Raw genomic sequence first — 15,872 nt, 5'->3', positions numbered from 1 at the left:
GACAACCTAGGGCAGAGTACCTCTTATTGACTCCAAATACATTCCGTTTAGAGGGACAACTCAAGGCCGAGAACCTTTATAGACACAGCATAAACACACATAGAACTAAGCATCATCTACCTCCTCAGAGAGGAATAGATCATGCAACATAGCAGATGAAGCTTCCTGCTCAGGTCTAGTACTAACCAACCTCACACCAATAAGCATCAGTGCTTTTTCATGCTGCTTATCCCTAGCTGAAGGTAGAGCTGATGAGTCTTCACCACGAGACTTGATAGTGTCAAATTGAGGTAGCAAAGGCACCAACCTGAAATAGATAACCAGTCAATAAAGGAGCTTGTCTAGGGCTCTTAAATAAATCAGCAGCTTGAGAAATGCTTGAATAAATGTATCCATTAGCTGATGGATGCCCTCGAGGGTTCCAAAATGCAAACACTAATGGAAAAGCAGCAAGAATACTCTTGGAAATGTAGAACTGAGTAAACCCCAGTCAAATAACAGCAAGTAGATACCCTGATGTGCAGAAATGAGCCAATGAAAGAGCACTTGTGGGCAAGATGAGTGCTCAAGATGCTGGAGCAGGTCTGAAATCCTCAAGGAGGTAGCTGTAAGGGCACCAAATGGGAAGATATGCCTTGAAATATATGAAGCAGTTCTCTAGGCATTCTGAAATGAAGTAGCAGGCCTCCACAATGAAAATGGTCTATTGTAGGTGTGCTGGAGGCTTCAAAACATCTCCAAAAAGCTTAGTCGGCTATTCAAAGTGCACCGAGGTGCTGCAACAAGTTCTCATGCTGAAAATCGATGGACTTTGATGTGCCAAAAGACCAGAAACATCTCGGAAATGTCTCTGCTGTAGGAGGTTCTGCAACAGCAACTTGAAAACAACGCGAAAATGCAATAATAGCTCCAAAACAGGTCGAAAAGGCCTCGAATTGGCTCAAAAGTCTGCAATGAATGCTCACTGATGGTCGAGTTCTGCTGCAACAGCCTGAAAACCCTAAAAACGGGGATGGAACAGCCCCGAATCAGCTCGTATGCAAGAAACGTGCCAGCCAGCGGAGATACTCCACACGTGCAGGCGCTTGTGGCTGTTAGGTACGGACTAGCAAGCAAGGAACACCGACCAGCAGACAAGGAAGGAGAGACTGCACCGACTTCAGCTCCAAGAGGCGTAGATGCTGCTCCAAGCGACTCAAACAGAGGCGGCTATGAAAGGCAGGCTATGGAGAGACTAAGCCGGCAGAAAGTAGCGCAACAGGCTGCAAAGAGAGGCGAAATGAGAGCGGCTGGCTATGGAGATAGTGCATAGGCAAAAACAGAGGCAAGGTGAGACATAATTTAGGTGGCTATGCAAAAACCCTAATCGGGTTTGAGCAGCTGAAAGGAGGCAGCTAGAAACGAATTAGGGTTAGGGAGATGATGACTTGGTAGGGAAGCCATGGCAAGGTGAACTTGCTCTGATACCATGTTAGAAACATGGTGTGAGGGGGAGAGAGAGAGAGAGCCTAGGGAGTGAAGAATGATACTCAAATGAAGATATAATGAAGGCTTTCATTCATTTAATAAGTATGACATGACAAGTGGGGTACAAGCCTTAAATATGCTACACACTCACACACTTGCACCAAGTGCATATGGGATAAGTCCCATAGTGACACGTGGCACTCACACCTGGAGCAGCCAGGTGACAGATGTTATAGGTCGCCAGCTTGGAGAGAGATCCCATATCCCTTGGGCGCTCTGGGCGCGTGGGCCCGCGCGCTCGCTCCGGGTTTGGAGGGACGTCTACAGCCAGTTGAGCTGGCAGCAGCAGTAGGTACGGCACGTGGGATCCAGGCTCGGCGAGCGGAGATTGATGCTGCCATTCCTGCAGGTTGGAGGATTCCCATAGTCACCAGCAGACAGCTATTCCCGGGAGATGAGAGGTGGCTAGGACAGCTCACTCCACGAGGCATTCCTTTGGTGGTTGCAGGCCTTTTCTCGGACTCCTCGATACACTTCTTCTCCGTCACTGATGATAGCCGCCTATAGAGCAGAGAGGCCGTGATCGACCCCCAGCTTCCGTGGCAGCGCCTTCGCATTGTAGGGCTGCAAGGGAAGACGTGGCATATAGACCCCCTGATTATGCAGGACTAGGATTGGAGACTCTGGATATGGGAGGGCCGTTCCTTGACAGAGGTGGAGTGGGACCCAGGGGAGTGGCGCTGGCCACCTTCGGAGACCTCAAAGAACCCTACCCCCTTTTTTTCTTACAGTGCGCGCACGGGTAGGCGTGCTCTTGGGGCTCTCCAGCGCGGGCTACCCACACAGGCACATAGTTGGTATGCCTAGGGGATATCTTTGGTCTTTCTTCGCACTTTCTGGAAGACTCTGTGGGCTAGCTGGCGGCCGAGGAAGATCTCCTACTTCCTGTGGATGGTGGCACAAAAGGGGCTACCAGTTGGCAGCTGGCTGAGGCAGATGGGGCAGGAGGGGAATTGCCAGATGTGTTTTCAGGAGGAGTCGTCCCTGAAGCACTGCCTTTGGAGATGCTCGCATGCGCAGACGGTTTGGAAGGGAGTCATGGGGATCTTAGCGAGGGCTACACTCGAGCTAGGACCGATCACTTGCGGAGCCGTTTGCTGGTGCAGCACTGAGATGGGACATCACTTGGCTTATGAGTTCTCTAGACAAGATCCCGTCTTTTTCATCACGCAGGCCACCTGGGCATACATGGACAGCTTCCCTTGGCATCTGATAGAGACAGATGCAGGAGCGATGCCTCGGCACCCCAGTTTGGGAGATCATAGGGAGCATTGCAGGCTGGCATATCTGGACATCCAGATGCACGCAGACTGTAGGAGCTCAGACTTCTTCTGCTACCCAGACCCTAGCAGACATTTGGAGCACGATCGTTCACACGCTCAAGGGTCAGTGGGATCCGATTCAGGGAGAGTCCCGAGCAGGGAAGGAAAAGAGACGACGCTTCCTTCGTGACTGGGACCACCGGGAGTTGTTCTTCCAGCACTCTACTCAGAGTCTTCAGTGGCATTACGCCCCTCCACCGTGGCTGTTTGTCCACTCTCCGATGATTATGCCCTGAGAGGCTTGTATTTAGCATTTTGACTCCTCGGGCTGAATCCGTTTTGTGATTGCAGCCCGCTGGCCTTTAGGCCTTCCTGTACTCTCACTTTCAAGTAATATAACTAGCACTACTTTTTGCGGAAAAAAAAAAAAGCTGGATCGCGTTGCGCAAATGGATTTTCAGTTACAGTGGGGCCCTGGGGAATGCGAATGGATAGATGAAGGGCACCGAGAGAAGGGCATCCCCTTCTTTCGTTACATGGTCAGTAATGCTAGGAAATTCCAGCTCAGCTGTAGGGGTTGGAGGCCCACCAGAGCTCATCATTGGGAGAACTTTCAGATTCCTGCTCACTTGCAGAAATTTTTTTGGCAGAGACTCTGGAAATCCCACGGGAATAGAAAAATCACTCTCTTCTTTTGGCTTTCTATTCATGGTGGGATAGCAGTAAACCATTGGAGATCCAGGTTCGGAGCTAACCCTTCTTGCCCTCGCTGCCTTTTTGCTTTGGAGACAATACAGCACTGCCTTTGGGATTGCAGACAGGCGAGAATCATATGGAAGGGGATTGCAAGACTTTTCAGCACTTTTGTTCGCTTACCTTTCTATATGACCTGGGGATCAGTGGCTTGGCTTACTCTTTCAGGGCCCCAGGTATTTTTTGAGAGACTTGATTCCTCTTGGGCTCTTCACATCCGACGACACCTTGTGGAGTCGTGCTCTCTAGAGGATGTTCCGGCCACTCTTTTCAGGGCTGCTCACTCCTCGGTCGACTCTCCATGGGAGATCCTAGCTAGCATTGCAGCATGGCACATTTGGAGAGCCAGATGCACGGAGGCTTTGGAGGGTTCTCAGGTTCACCCTTCTCAGATCTTGGCCAGTACTACTTGGACAGATACGATACACACTCTGATGGCCATTTGGGCGACCATGCAGGGATCATCTCGAGCAGCCTCCTCCAGGAGAGTTACTTTTCTCAGAGATTGGAGAGACTCTCCCTTCTTTGCTGAGACTTCTATAGGGTTGAGATGGCATTTTCAGCCTCAGCCTTGGTTTCTTTCTACCTCATTCCTATGAGGTGTTTTTTATTACATGCTTAGCATGGTGTATTTCCGCACAGAGCTTGCTCTAGCGGGTTTCTTTCTTACTTAATAGAAGTCTCTTTTTTGGGGGAAAAAAAAAAGGGATTTTCAGCCTCAAAATTATGGATTCAGATCTCAATTTCTTCTAGAAAGTTGTAGATCACAATTCCAGCTATCCAACCTAAAAAAGAGCTCCTCAATCTGCGTCTGGGATCAGAGGTTATGATAAAAACAGTAACTACTACTTTTTCTGGAAGTGGCAACTTGCTTTTCCCCATATTTGCTTGCTTTTTCCTATCTCCATGCCTTGAGCGCCTATCGTGCTTTTTCTTTATTCATTCTTGGCTTATCTCAAATATGGTATCACCCCCTAGCACCTTCCAATTCAGCAAAAGATGTCTCATTGTAATGCATTGGGCCGCATGTAGCTAACCAACCTTGATTGTTAGCTGCCCATGCAAACTTGCAGTCGCCGTGTAGCAACTACCTTTGTCACGAAGACTTTAGTAGTATCGGTTTGTAGCGGGAGAGAGACTATCCTCACTCTCTCTCCTACTCAATACTAACTACAACTGCAAGATGATGCACTCAATACACAAAGTGATATTGTGGATGTGAGTGAGAGAATCAGAGGGAGAGAATGTAGTGGACCTCCGAAGAGCAAATAGATACAACTGAATAATGAATGCCCAAAGGTCTGAATACAACTGTATGAAGGGGCTGAAACCCTCACTACAAAACTGGAAGACTAGACTACCTAGAGGAGGTGAATCCTCACTAGATCCCTAAACAGGCTGAGGCTACCCTGCTGGTCTGCTACGGGCAAGGCGTGGACTTTGCTGCTCTGAAGGCTTCAAGGCCTAAGGAGTGGATGAAGAATGAGGGCCAAAGGCAGCCCTTTTACTAGGCTGTTGGGTCAGCCTGGCTGACTTGGTCAACGCCAATTGTTGACCTTGGTCGGTTGGTTGACGTCGTTGACCTTGGTTGGTCGACGCGTTGACTTTTGACCAAAAAGTCACCTCAGTGTTTTTTTGACCTGCGATGGCGTGGCGTTGATTGTGTGTTGATTGCTAATCGCGTAGGGCTGCCTGCATGGCCGTTGACCTGGCTGCTTGCGCTGGCACTAGCTAGCATGGCCACGGGCTTGTGGATGCCTGTGACACTGCTCATCTCCTAGTGCTTCCTGTAGTCTCCTTTGTTTTGATCTCTCCAACGCATGTACTCTGCTGTCAGTTTCTAAGATCCACAATTAGAGGTCTGTGGATGTGCCAATTATTTGAGAGGGATAGTGAACGTTTTATCATCACTTCCTGTAACAGGGTCTTTCTGGAAAATCATATTAAGAAAATCGTGATTAATTACAAAAGCAAAATCAAAAGCTCTTAACAGCTACTCTCTCTTGCTAATTCCTAGCTGTCATGCCTAGAGTTAATCCATACTAGCACAGACTTCTTCTTAGCAGTGCTAATCCCACCCACCTATGGTGCTATATAACATGTACAATATATACAACGATTTCCCCGGTCCGTGTACTATGGTCACACACAAGACTAGCTAAGGAGGCTTGGAACTAGGCATCTCGGTATTCATGAATTAGGGGTCCCCGCTACTTTAGGCATACTGGGCTCAAGCCTTATAAGGAGCCCAAGGTTCACTTGTCAGTAGAGCAAGTAGAAGCATGGCTGCATCTAGAGACATCTAGTAGGAAGCCTCTGGTATATCTGCCATGGCTGGGTGGTGAAGCCTCTTATTGTTTTTGTTTGTTCTTGAGCTATGTGACCGATTCGTCGTGATGTTATTAGCCTAGGGTAGAAGGTCGTGGGCTACGGATAATGAAAATGAATAGAGCTCTACGGTAAAGCACAGTAATTGTAGCTCGAGGTTGGACATTGGCATGAATGTTTGGGTTGTGGGCGGTCATTGATCAATATCCTAATCGTAGCTCTTACCCATAGGCATGTCGATCTTGTAGCTTGATCCAAAGCCGGCCTTCCATGGATGTGACATGGGTGTCTATTGTGCGAAGGGTCAAACCATGCATTGTAAGGGTGAGCTCGAGTGACCCTATGGTTAGGTGGTGAGTTTCATGTGGTGCTTCAAATTTCATTATCTTTAGTTGTTGAATCGATGGAGGTACCATTTGAGCGAATATAAAATTGAAGGTTACCTCAACTTAAAATGAGATATTGAAGTTAGATGCACAACTAAGATGCATTGAGCTTGTTGGTTGGAAATCTTATTTAGATGATCATTCGGTTTTTGTTAAGGGCTGCCTTGGGTGTTCGATCGATGTCAACTTGATCAACGAGTCTCTAGTAGATGTATGTAGGCTTGGTAATGATGGGGTTTGAGTGTTCTCTATTCACAAGAAGAGCTTTTCATTGCCCCACTGTTGATCAGTACATTGTATACCTCCCCATGTCAGTATGTGGTCTTGAGGGTAGGCTTCATGTTGTAAGTAGAGTGCATTGTTGTTTTTATGTTGCAAAAAAGGCACTTTCAAGTTTTATCTTATACTTGAAATCTTTCAATAAGAATGACATATTATGTGATTTTCTTGAGTTTTGATTGTTTTATCCTTAGAATCCTTTGTTACATGTACTTCAACGCACGTAATGAGCTCGATTGTACTCTATATTTGTCTTTTATGCATTGCTTCTTTATTGTTAAGAGGTAAAGCATCATCTAGTCTTAGTCTCTCTGTTCCTATGTTGGCTAATTACATGTCTTTCTTTGTTTTTTGTGAGTTACAGGAACAATATAGGAGCAGGGATAGTTTGGCTGTTCGAAACCTTACACTCTTGCTATCCTACCTCTACAATTTCAAACTCGTTGCAAGGTTCGTGAGGTCTATAAGTAGAAAGACTGCGAACATCGATAAATGTTTTAAACTACCTCTTCAATTTCACGAGCTGTAAGGTTTGTTAGGTCTCTGAGTAGAAGATCATTATAAAGTGAGGACCAAATCTGGCTTCTTCGTTTTGCTACCTATGCTGGATTATATAGTTAAAATGGATGTTGTCTTCTTTTGTACCCCCTAAGTAGATTGTTGCCTCACTAACAAAAGTAGTAACTGCAATTGACAATTATATGTATGTGTGTGTGCGCACGCGCGTGTGTGTCTGTGATGTTGGAAATGGAAGCTAGAGAACGCAGCTAGGATGAACTTGCATCAACACAAATGAACTACCAAGCTAGGCTAGTCATATTGACAAAATGCTAGGATGGACCCTAACTGAGGTCAAAAGATGTGTGGTGACTAAGTCATCCACAAACTCAGATTGTAACTGAGGTTACGGGTGAAAACCCTTAATAAACAGAAGAAGTACCCCTTGCCCCTTATTACATAACATTGGCCACTGCATTAGGAAATATAAATATTTTTAAACACCCCCTTGTAGTGACAGTGTTACAGTGTACAAGGTAAACATCAACCATCAAAAGGATGTAAGGTTAAAGCTTTGCAAAAAGCCTCAAACTTTAGACGTGCTAATGCTTTGGTGAAGAGTGTTGCCACACTCTGTTGTGTAGGGCAGAAGACCAAGCTGATGTCTAGTGGATATAGCCGCTCCCTAACATAATTAAAGAATTTCAATGTGTTTCATACGACTTAGTGCGTTTCTGTGAAGGCACATGAGCATAAGCTAGGCATCCAAAAGTCCTCATGTGGGAAATGCGAGGCTTACGACCCGTCCAAGCCTCATAAGGCGTGATAGTCTGCAATGCCTTTCTAGGTCATCTATTCAAGATGTAATTTGTGCACATGATCGCATCCAACCACAACTTATTAGGCAAATGTTTGCCTTTCAACATGCATCTGGCCATTTCCATCACTGATCTATACTTCCGCTCAGCAACTGGATTTTGTTGAGGAGTATAAGGCACCGTGATCGATGATTGATGCCACGGGAAGCCAAAAAAATAGCAAACTCCTTCGACATGTATTCACCCCCCTTGTCTGTATTAAGGTGAGCAATGTGCAGCCCACTGTCATTCTCAGCCAATGCGAAAATCCAAGTGTACCTAGTGAAATGATCAATAAAAGTGACAAAATAGTACTATGAACTAGATAAAGCTTGCATGAAGCACCAACTCTCCCATCCTTGGGAAATGCAGCACGGTACATCTTACCAAGCAAGCATGGTTCACAAACATGTTTGGTAGGCATATGCATTTTGGGAAGATCCACAACCATATCTTCCTTATATAACTTCACCAGGGCTCCAAAATTGAGGTGTCCAAACCTCTCATGCCACAAATGAGTATCTTTTATGGTAGAATCAAGAGCGAAGGCATGTACATTGGCAAGTGCAGCATCATCATCCAAACATCTTGCAACAGGACTACTTCTAACTGAAGGTAAATACCACTAATTTGGTAAAACATAATGGAAATAGGGTAGGAAAGTTAGAGTAGTGAAGTACCTTATGTGTTAGGAAAAAAGTAGGAGTGGAAGGTCATGGGCTGGACCTACAACAGAGACTTGTGAGGGGCTGCACAAGGACAGGATGAATCAATTCCAATTAGAATTCAGCTGAGCAATGGAACTCTTGCTGTGTATTCTATTTGAGTAATGGAGTACAAATCATGAATGAATGCCAAGTACAACTAGGGTCCTTATATAGGTATGGCCGAGGTGAGTACAAAGCAATATTGCATATGGGATTACCTCCTAGGATGCCACGTGGCAACTTATGGTATCCCCTAAAGAAAGGAAAAACACTTACAAACCAATAAAGGCCTTTCCACTAACTTTTAGCCTAAGTAAAAGTCACCCTCTGTTACAATCCTCCCTCCTCAAATAGAAATTTGTCCTCAAATTTGAAAAGGCTGTAACCTGGATATACAATTCTCCTTGTAAACCTGAATAGCTCAATTCTGGTCATATCATATTCCCAAGAGACCAAGCTATGCTGTCCAATGTAACAGATCTGATCATATAATCCAGTGAGAGACATGCTGATCTGAAAAAAATAGTGAATGCTGGCTGCAACATATCCATATATGCCATATAGCAAAAGAAAATCAGATCTGCCCATAAAGATGCAATTTTTGCCATAGAAATGAGCTAAGCAAATGAGGGTACTGCTCCACAATTGTAGATGGCTGCCAAGAAGACTCCTCATCAGGTAGACCTCTCCATTTGATAAAATATTCTATGTAGGACTTGTTCCTCAACACACGATCTCTAAATCCAAGGATCTTCTTAGGTATATACTCAATTTTAAAAAAAAGAAAAGAAAAGTGATATATTCCATTCAAAACGAATCATAAAATAGGTGGGAGAGAAGAGGAGGTAGAGGAGTACTTGGGATGTGTTACTCTCTCCAGAGAGGGGCACGTTCTTCGTTTCTCCGTAGGTAGCTTTCGATCTCGGGGGAGCGAAAGCTGATCAGCTGAGTTACTCGACAACGAGATTGCTAGACAGCTCATGTGCATGACTCAGTTTTCATCGGTTCATCGTATTGTCGGCTCACAGATTCATTCTTGCTCTAGGACTCTTCGACCTGGCTTCGGTGGCAGGGCCTTTCTGTTTCTGTTCTTTGAGATTCAGGGAGACTTTGATTTACCCAGGAGTGCTGGTTGGTTTGACTTTTAGCTCCTTAGTTCGCACCAGAGTACTATTCCCTTGGATGGAGCCATTTTACATGAGTTATCCAGACTTCAAAGATTGATTCAGAGTTTTCCTCATTCTCTTTTCATCAGAGGGCAGCTTTCGGAGGCTCAGGAGAGACTAGAGGAGATTCAGGGCAGGAGGGCCCAGTTCAGGTTTTACTCCCAGCAGACTTTCTGGATTCAGAAGGGGGATAGATGCTCTAGAGAGTTCTTCACGGCAGTGGGTCAGAGATACTCTTCGGAAAGTCTTCGTAGACTTGTGGATGAGGCCGGGGCTCTTCAGACGGACCCTCACCGTCTTGTTGAGATCACTTCTGATTTCTATTCCACTCTTTACACCGCCGATCCAGTCACTGAGGAGATAATCAGAGCTAGAGAGGAGATTTGGAGCCATATCCCCCTGATGGTCTCAGACAGGATGAGTCATGTTTTGGATAGCCCACTATCACTCCTGGAGATCACGAACGCGTTACATGAGCTGCCCAGAGACAGATGCCCGGGGGAGGACGGTTTGTCGCCACTTCTTTTTAGAGCTCTTTGGGATACGATTGGGCCTCATCTACTCTCTGCCTTTTCAGAGGCTCTCGATACAGGATCTTTGGGCGAGACATTATGCACAGGTATGATTTATCTCATCCCGAAAGGGGGAGACAAGACAGTCCTACGTAATTGGAGACCCATTACACTTTTAGGGACAGCCTATAAGATCCTAGTGAAGACCTTGGCTCTTCGCCTAAAGCCTATGTTGCCAAATATCATCAGAGCTACTCAGACAGGATTTGTCCAAGATCGGAGTATCTTGGATAACATCTTTACTTTTTGGGAGGCCACTCACTGGGTGAAGGAGAGTCAGCAGGAGATTGCAGTTCTTCTTCTCGATTTTGAGAAGGCTTATGATAGGGTGGACTGGGGTTTCTTGGAGGGCACTATGAGGAGGCTAGGCTTCAGTGATAGATGGATTTCCTGGGTCTCCTCGCTTTACTCCCACTCTTCTAGCAGGATGGTGGTCTGTGGAGGCAGAGGACCGGCTTTTCAACTATCCAGATCGGTACGACAGGGATGCCCGCTTGCACCTTACCTTTTCCTTTTCGTAGCGGAGGCTATGGGATACTTTATGCAGGCTACCAGTCATGGCACTTTGGGCCTCCATCTGCCTATCCGGCAGGAGCAGGAGCAGGAGCTTCTGGACACTGAGTTTGCTGACGACACGGCACTGACAGTCAGAGGAGATGCGTATAGTCTCGCTACTGCTGCGGATTCAATTGACAAGTTCTGCCTAGCCTCAGGGGGACTTGTCAATTAATCAAAAGGCATCTGGACTGGAGCTCAGCAGGATACCCCAGCATGGGGAGGAGACAGAGGCTTTGTATGGATTCCCAGAGGCACCTCCACAAGATATCTAGGCTTCTAGGTTGGCATTGAGGTGTCCCCGACGCAACAGTTTGCCCCAGTTCTTGAGAGCATCCGAAGAAAGCTAGCCTACTGGAGTATGGCTAGACTCTCTTTGGCCGGAAGAGTGCTGGTACTCAACCAGGTTCTACTAGCGACTATGTGGTACGTTGCGTCATGTTGGTGCTTTCATGCTGACTCGATCCATCAGGTGAGGAGATTGCTCCGGAACTTTCTGTGGAGTGGTGGCGACGGTTCTGAGGATACTAGGGCCAGGGTCTCATGGGATACTATCACTTTACCCTCCTCGCAGGGAGGACTTGGGGTTCTTGATCCTGAGATGCAGAGCAGAGCCCTTTTAGTCAAACTTCTTGTTAGAGGTTTGACTCTAGGAGATCAGCCGTGGAAGCAGTTCTTACTGCATGGGATTCACCAGTGCACCCCTAGAGCGGCAGGCCAGTGGGCAGGTAGAGTCAATTGGATCTTCCTGACGGACCAGCATTCTCAGCCTTCCTCACCACTTGTGAAAAGGCTTATTCAGATATGGGATCATTTTCGACAGCACCTCATCAGAGCAGTTCCCTCCTCCAGAGAGGAAATTGCTCGACAGCCACTTTATCATAACCCCCTGGTTCGGTATCAGGGATCTTCCCCTGGTACAGAACTTAGGACTCCCTTGGCCAGATGGCATGCTCAGGGAGTTGTGACGGTCGGAGATTGGTTCAAGGGAGGTGTGGAGATGTTAGAGGAGGAGATCAGAGATAGACACGGGCCACTTGGACAGATTGCTGCCACCAGATTACTGATCATGAGAGCTATTCCTCATGAGTGGAGGGATATGCTTACAGATCCAGCCTATGTTCATCCCATCTCTACTTGGTCAGGTTGCCTTAGTGAGGCTGGGCTATGCATTGGAGTTCGTTTAGGACCGGCACCGTTTACTTATTTTGAGTCAGACTCCTCTCACAGATTGTATCCCACTCAACCCCTGGATCGACAGGAGCTCCTTTGGCAGAGGGTCAGGGTCATTGGTTGCCTGGGTAAGGAATGGGCCACAGATCCTTCTAGGTTGACCATTGTAGAGGATCCTAGATGGAGACTTTGGATTTTTCAGGGTCGACCTCTCGCGGAGCTCGACTAGGACCCAGGTGAGTGGAAGTGGCCTGCTCTGGTGGCAGGCGGCCGTCCTCTTTCCTTTTTCCAGTACTCGACAAGGGCAGGTTACATGCTTCAGCAGAGAGACTCTCATCACCTACCATTTGCCTCACAGCATTGGCACGCACAGGGACTTACTGCAGAGCTCTTGCTGAGCTACTGGACTCACTTTTGGGGCATTAGTAGACCAGGAAAGTCTCCCATTTTCTTTGGCTCACTATACATAGGGGTATACCTGTGGGTACTTGGCTTCAGCAGATGGGTAGACCCTCCTTGTGTATGCGTTGTCAGCTTGCAGAGGAATCTAGTAAGCATTGTTTATGGAGCTGCCCCAACTCTAGAGTGGTAGGTTGTTCTCATATGTTACATCCGAGTCCTTTCTGATGACATGGGGTGCTGCCCTTTGGGGGAGAGGATTTGGAGCCTTTGCTCTCTTTGAGTCAGAGCCAAGAGACCACGGTTTCTTCATGCAGCGTCGCCAGAGACGGGGTCCCACAGATGTCAGCATCATGGAGCCGCAGGATTTACTTTTGGTACCTGTACCTGCTCACGATTCCATGCCTACTTCACCTGCAGGGTCAGCCTGGGAGGTGATTTCCAGCATTACTCTATGGCGGATATGGTGTTCGCGATGTTCTTTTGTCCTTGGGGGCCATTTATGCACGGAGGCTCACACTCTCGCTTCCATTTGGGCGGAGATTATCTTCACTCTCAGGAGTCAGTGGGAGCGGTGTACAGGTACCTCTTTGGCAGCTCGTGGGAGACTTCTATCCTTCATGAGGACATGGGACTGCTCATTATTTTTTCATTTGACCCCTTTTGGGATGTCGTGGCATTTTAGACCACCACCATGGCTTTTTTGCCACATTGTTGAGGCTAGGGATAGAGTACTTGACCGTCGGCAAAACATTGGTAGAAGTTCCAATCGAGTGAGGGAGTCTGTGATAACCCCTCAAGCCAAAAAGGGCCAAAACTCAACGGGCAGATCTCTGTCAACCATCCTGGGGTCAGGTCTAGGAGTCAGAAGAGCTGAAAAGGGTTGAGCTGTCGTGACTCTGCTCCTGGAATAGGTGAGAGGGAGAGGAAGAATCTGCGTCGAGGTGTCTGTACGCATGGGTGATTGATACTCTCGCTCGATCTCCTCTGCTAGGATCTCCCAATCCTCACGGGGTACTGAGCAAAATCTGTGACCGCACTCGCAAAAGATCTGGATAAACCAAGAGTGAAAAGGTGCGAGGGCGAGGCTGTACTGGGAGGGGTGTCTAAAAGGACGCTCCGCATAGCAACAAAGGAAGGTATTGTGCGACGGGGCTGTGAAAGGGGTCTCAAAGGAACCTCGTACAGGCGCATGAGATCCTGGGACAGCAGGCTCTCACTCTGACCTGTGTTGTAAAATACCACTCTCTCAATGGACTGCTGGGGAGAGGCATCCATCACAGTAACTGCAGCCTGAGCAGTCTCCTGCTGAATAACTGTCTCCGTAACCAATATCTGAACCTCCGGGGTAGTAGTGTCTAGAGTCATCAAATCCTGAGCTAATGTCTCCTGCACAGTGTGAAGACCTGCCTGTGGATGGTCCTCCGCATCTCCCCTTTCCGGGGTCTCCTGCACATGTGTCTCGACTCCCTGAGCTATCGTCTCCTGCACAGTGTCAAGACCTGCCTGCGGATGGTCCTTTGCATCTCCCCTTTCAGGGGTCTCCTGCACATGTGTCTTGACTCCCTGAGCTACCGTCTCCTGCATAGTGTCAAGACTTGCCGGCGGATGGTCCTGTTTTGTTGTAGATCAATATATCATCAAAGAATACCAAAACAAAAAGGCTGCAATACCTTGTTCATTAGGGCTTGAAAAGTTGCAGGTGCATTGGTTAGACCAAATGCCATCACTTTGAATTGATAAAGCCCACGTTTTGTCGTGAAGGCAGTTTTATGTTCATCTCCCTCCTTCATCCTTATTTCATGATAGCCTGACCTTAAGTCAATCTTTGTGAAGTACTTTGCCCCTCTAAGCTCATCCAGTAGATCATCAATTCTAGGGATAGGAAACCTATTCTTAATTGTCATTTTGTTCAAATCCCTGTAATCAAGTAGATCATCAATTCTAGGGATAGGAAACCTATTCTTAATTGTCATTTTGTTCGAATCCCTGTAATTAATACACATTCTAAATGAGCCATCCTTCTTAACCAATAACACAGGAGAGGCAAAGGGTGACTGACTGTGTGTAATAAATTCCTTGTCAAGGAGTTCCTTTATTTGCCTTGCCACCTATTCTCTTTCAGCTCTAGAAAGTTTGTATGGAGCTTTGTTGATTGGCTTAGATCTGGGCTCCAACACAATTGCATGATCCACATCTCTCATGGGAGGAAGATGGTTGGGAAGATTAGCAAATACATCAGAGTATTGCTGTAATAGGGACTGCATGTCTTTATCCTCCACCAGCAACCCATTACCCTCTTGAGACTTGGTCAACTGAATAGCATAGACTCCAAAAACACTTTTGAGGTCTCTAGCCATTCTTCTTACAGATTTAAGGACAACTTAGGAGATAGGTGACCCATCAAGGTGATGTGCTTACCTTCATGCATAAACTTCATATACAGCCTGTTAAGGTCCATAGAGAAAGCTCCCAAGGTTCTCAACCATTCATAACCTCAGACAATGTCAATATTTTTTGCCGAAAAAACAGTTCTAATTATATTACTTCGAGAACAAGATACAAGAGGTCAGCTTATAGCTGACGGGCTGCGTTCACAAACCGGACGCAGCCCAAAAGGTAGCATAATAAATCATACTCTCACGGAGGAATATGCTGAGTGTGAATGAACAGCCATCGGGGTGGTGAGTAGTGCCACCGAAGGCCCTGCGTAGTCTGCTCGAAGAAGAGGCTCTGTGAATCCCAAGCCTGGAGGAAGCGTCTCCGCTTCTCCTGACCAGCCCGGGAGTCTCCCTGAATCTGGTCCCACTGGCCTCTGAGGGTATGAATAATCTCACTCCAAATCTCCGCCATGATCTGGGCAGTCGATAAGGAGGTGCCACCGAGGATCTGCGCGCAGCGCGAGGTCCAGATGTGCCATCCTGTAATGCTGCTGATAATCTCCCAGACTGGCTGCCTCTCCCGAACTCCTGTATCAGCCTCTGCTAGGTGCTGTGGGATACCCTCGAGCGGCCCCCACGTCCCCTGTGTGATAAGGAAAGTGGGGTCCTGCTGGCATGCCTCGAACAAGTGATGAAGACCAGGTGCGGTGCTGCACCAACAGAACGCGCCCCAAGTGATCACTCCTAGCTCTGGTGCTGCACGAGTAAGAAGCCCGAAAGTCCACCTCCACACTTCCTGGGCGCGCATGCAGCTCCACAGGCAGTGTTTTGGTGACTCCTCATCCGCATGGCAAATCTGACAGCAACCGTCCTGGCCTATCTGCCTCAACCAGCTCCCCACTGGAAGACCTTTGTGGGTAAGAAGCCACAGGAAGTATGAGATCTTCCGCGGCCGCCAGCTCTCCCACAAGGCCTTCCAGAAAGCCTGCAAAAAGAACCTGGAAATACCCTGTGCGTACCAGCTAGGAC

General features: G+C 47.3%; 1 protein-coding gene across 1 annotated transcript in view; it reads left to right on the top strand.

The window, feature by feature from the left end:
* Positions 1-15,872, top strand: part of LOC147897721 (MIF4G domain-containing protein / MA3 domain-containing protein) — a 177,266-nt gene that overhangs the window by 72,193 nt on the left and 89,201 nt on the right. Inside the window, exon 6 of the mRNA XM_087380425.1 lies at positions 6,900-6,985. Coding sequence (XP_087236551.1) covers positions 6,900-6,985 — 86 coding nt within the window. The remainder of the gene's footprint in view (positions 1-6,899; positions 6,986-15,872) is intronic.

This window comes from Dipteris shenzhenensis, chromosome 10 (genome assembly GCF_047967505.1).
Source record: "Dipteris shenzhenensis isolate YYH24624 ecotype China chromosome 10, Dip_SZ_1.0, whole genome shotgun sequence".
Taxonomy (NCBI): Eukaryota; Viridiplantae; Streptophyta; class Polypodiopsida; order Gleicheniales; family Dipteridaceae; genus Dipteris; species Dipteris shenzhenensis.
Note: the sequence above shows the minus strand (reverse complement) of the source record. Positions and strands in the feature narration are given on the sequence as shown.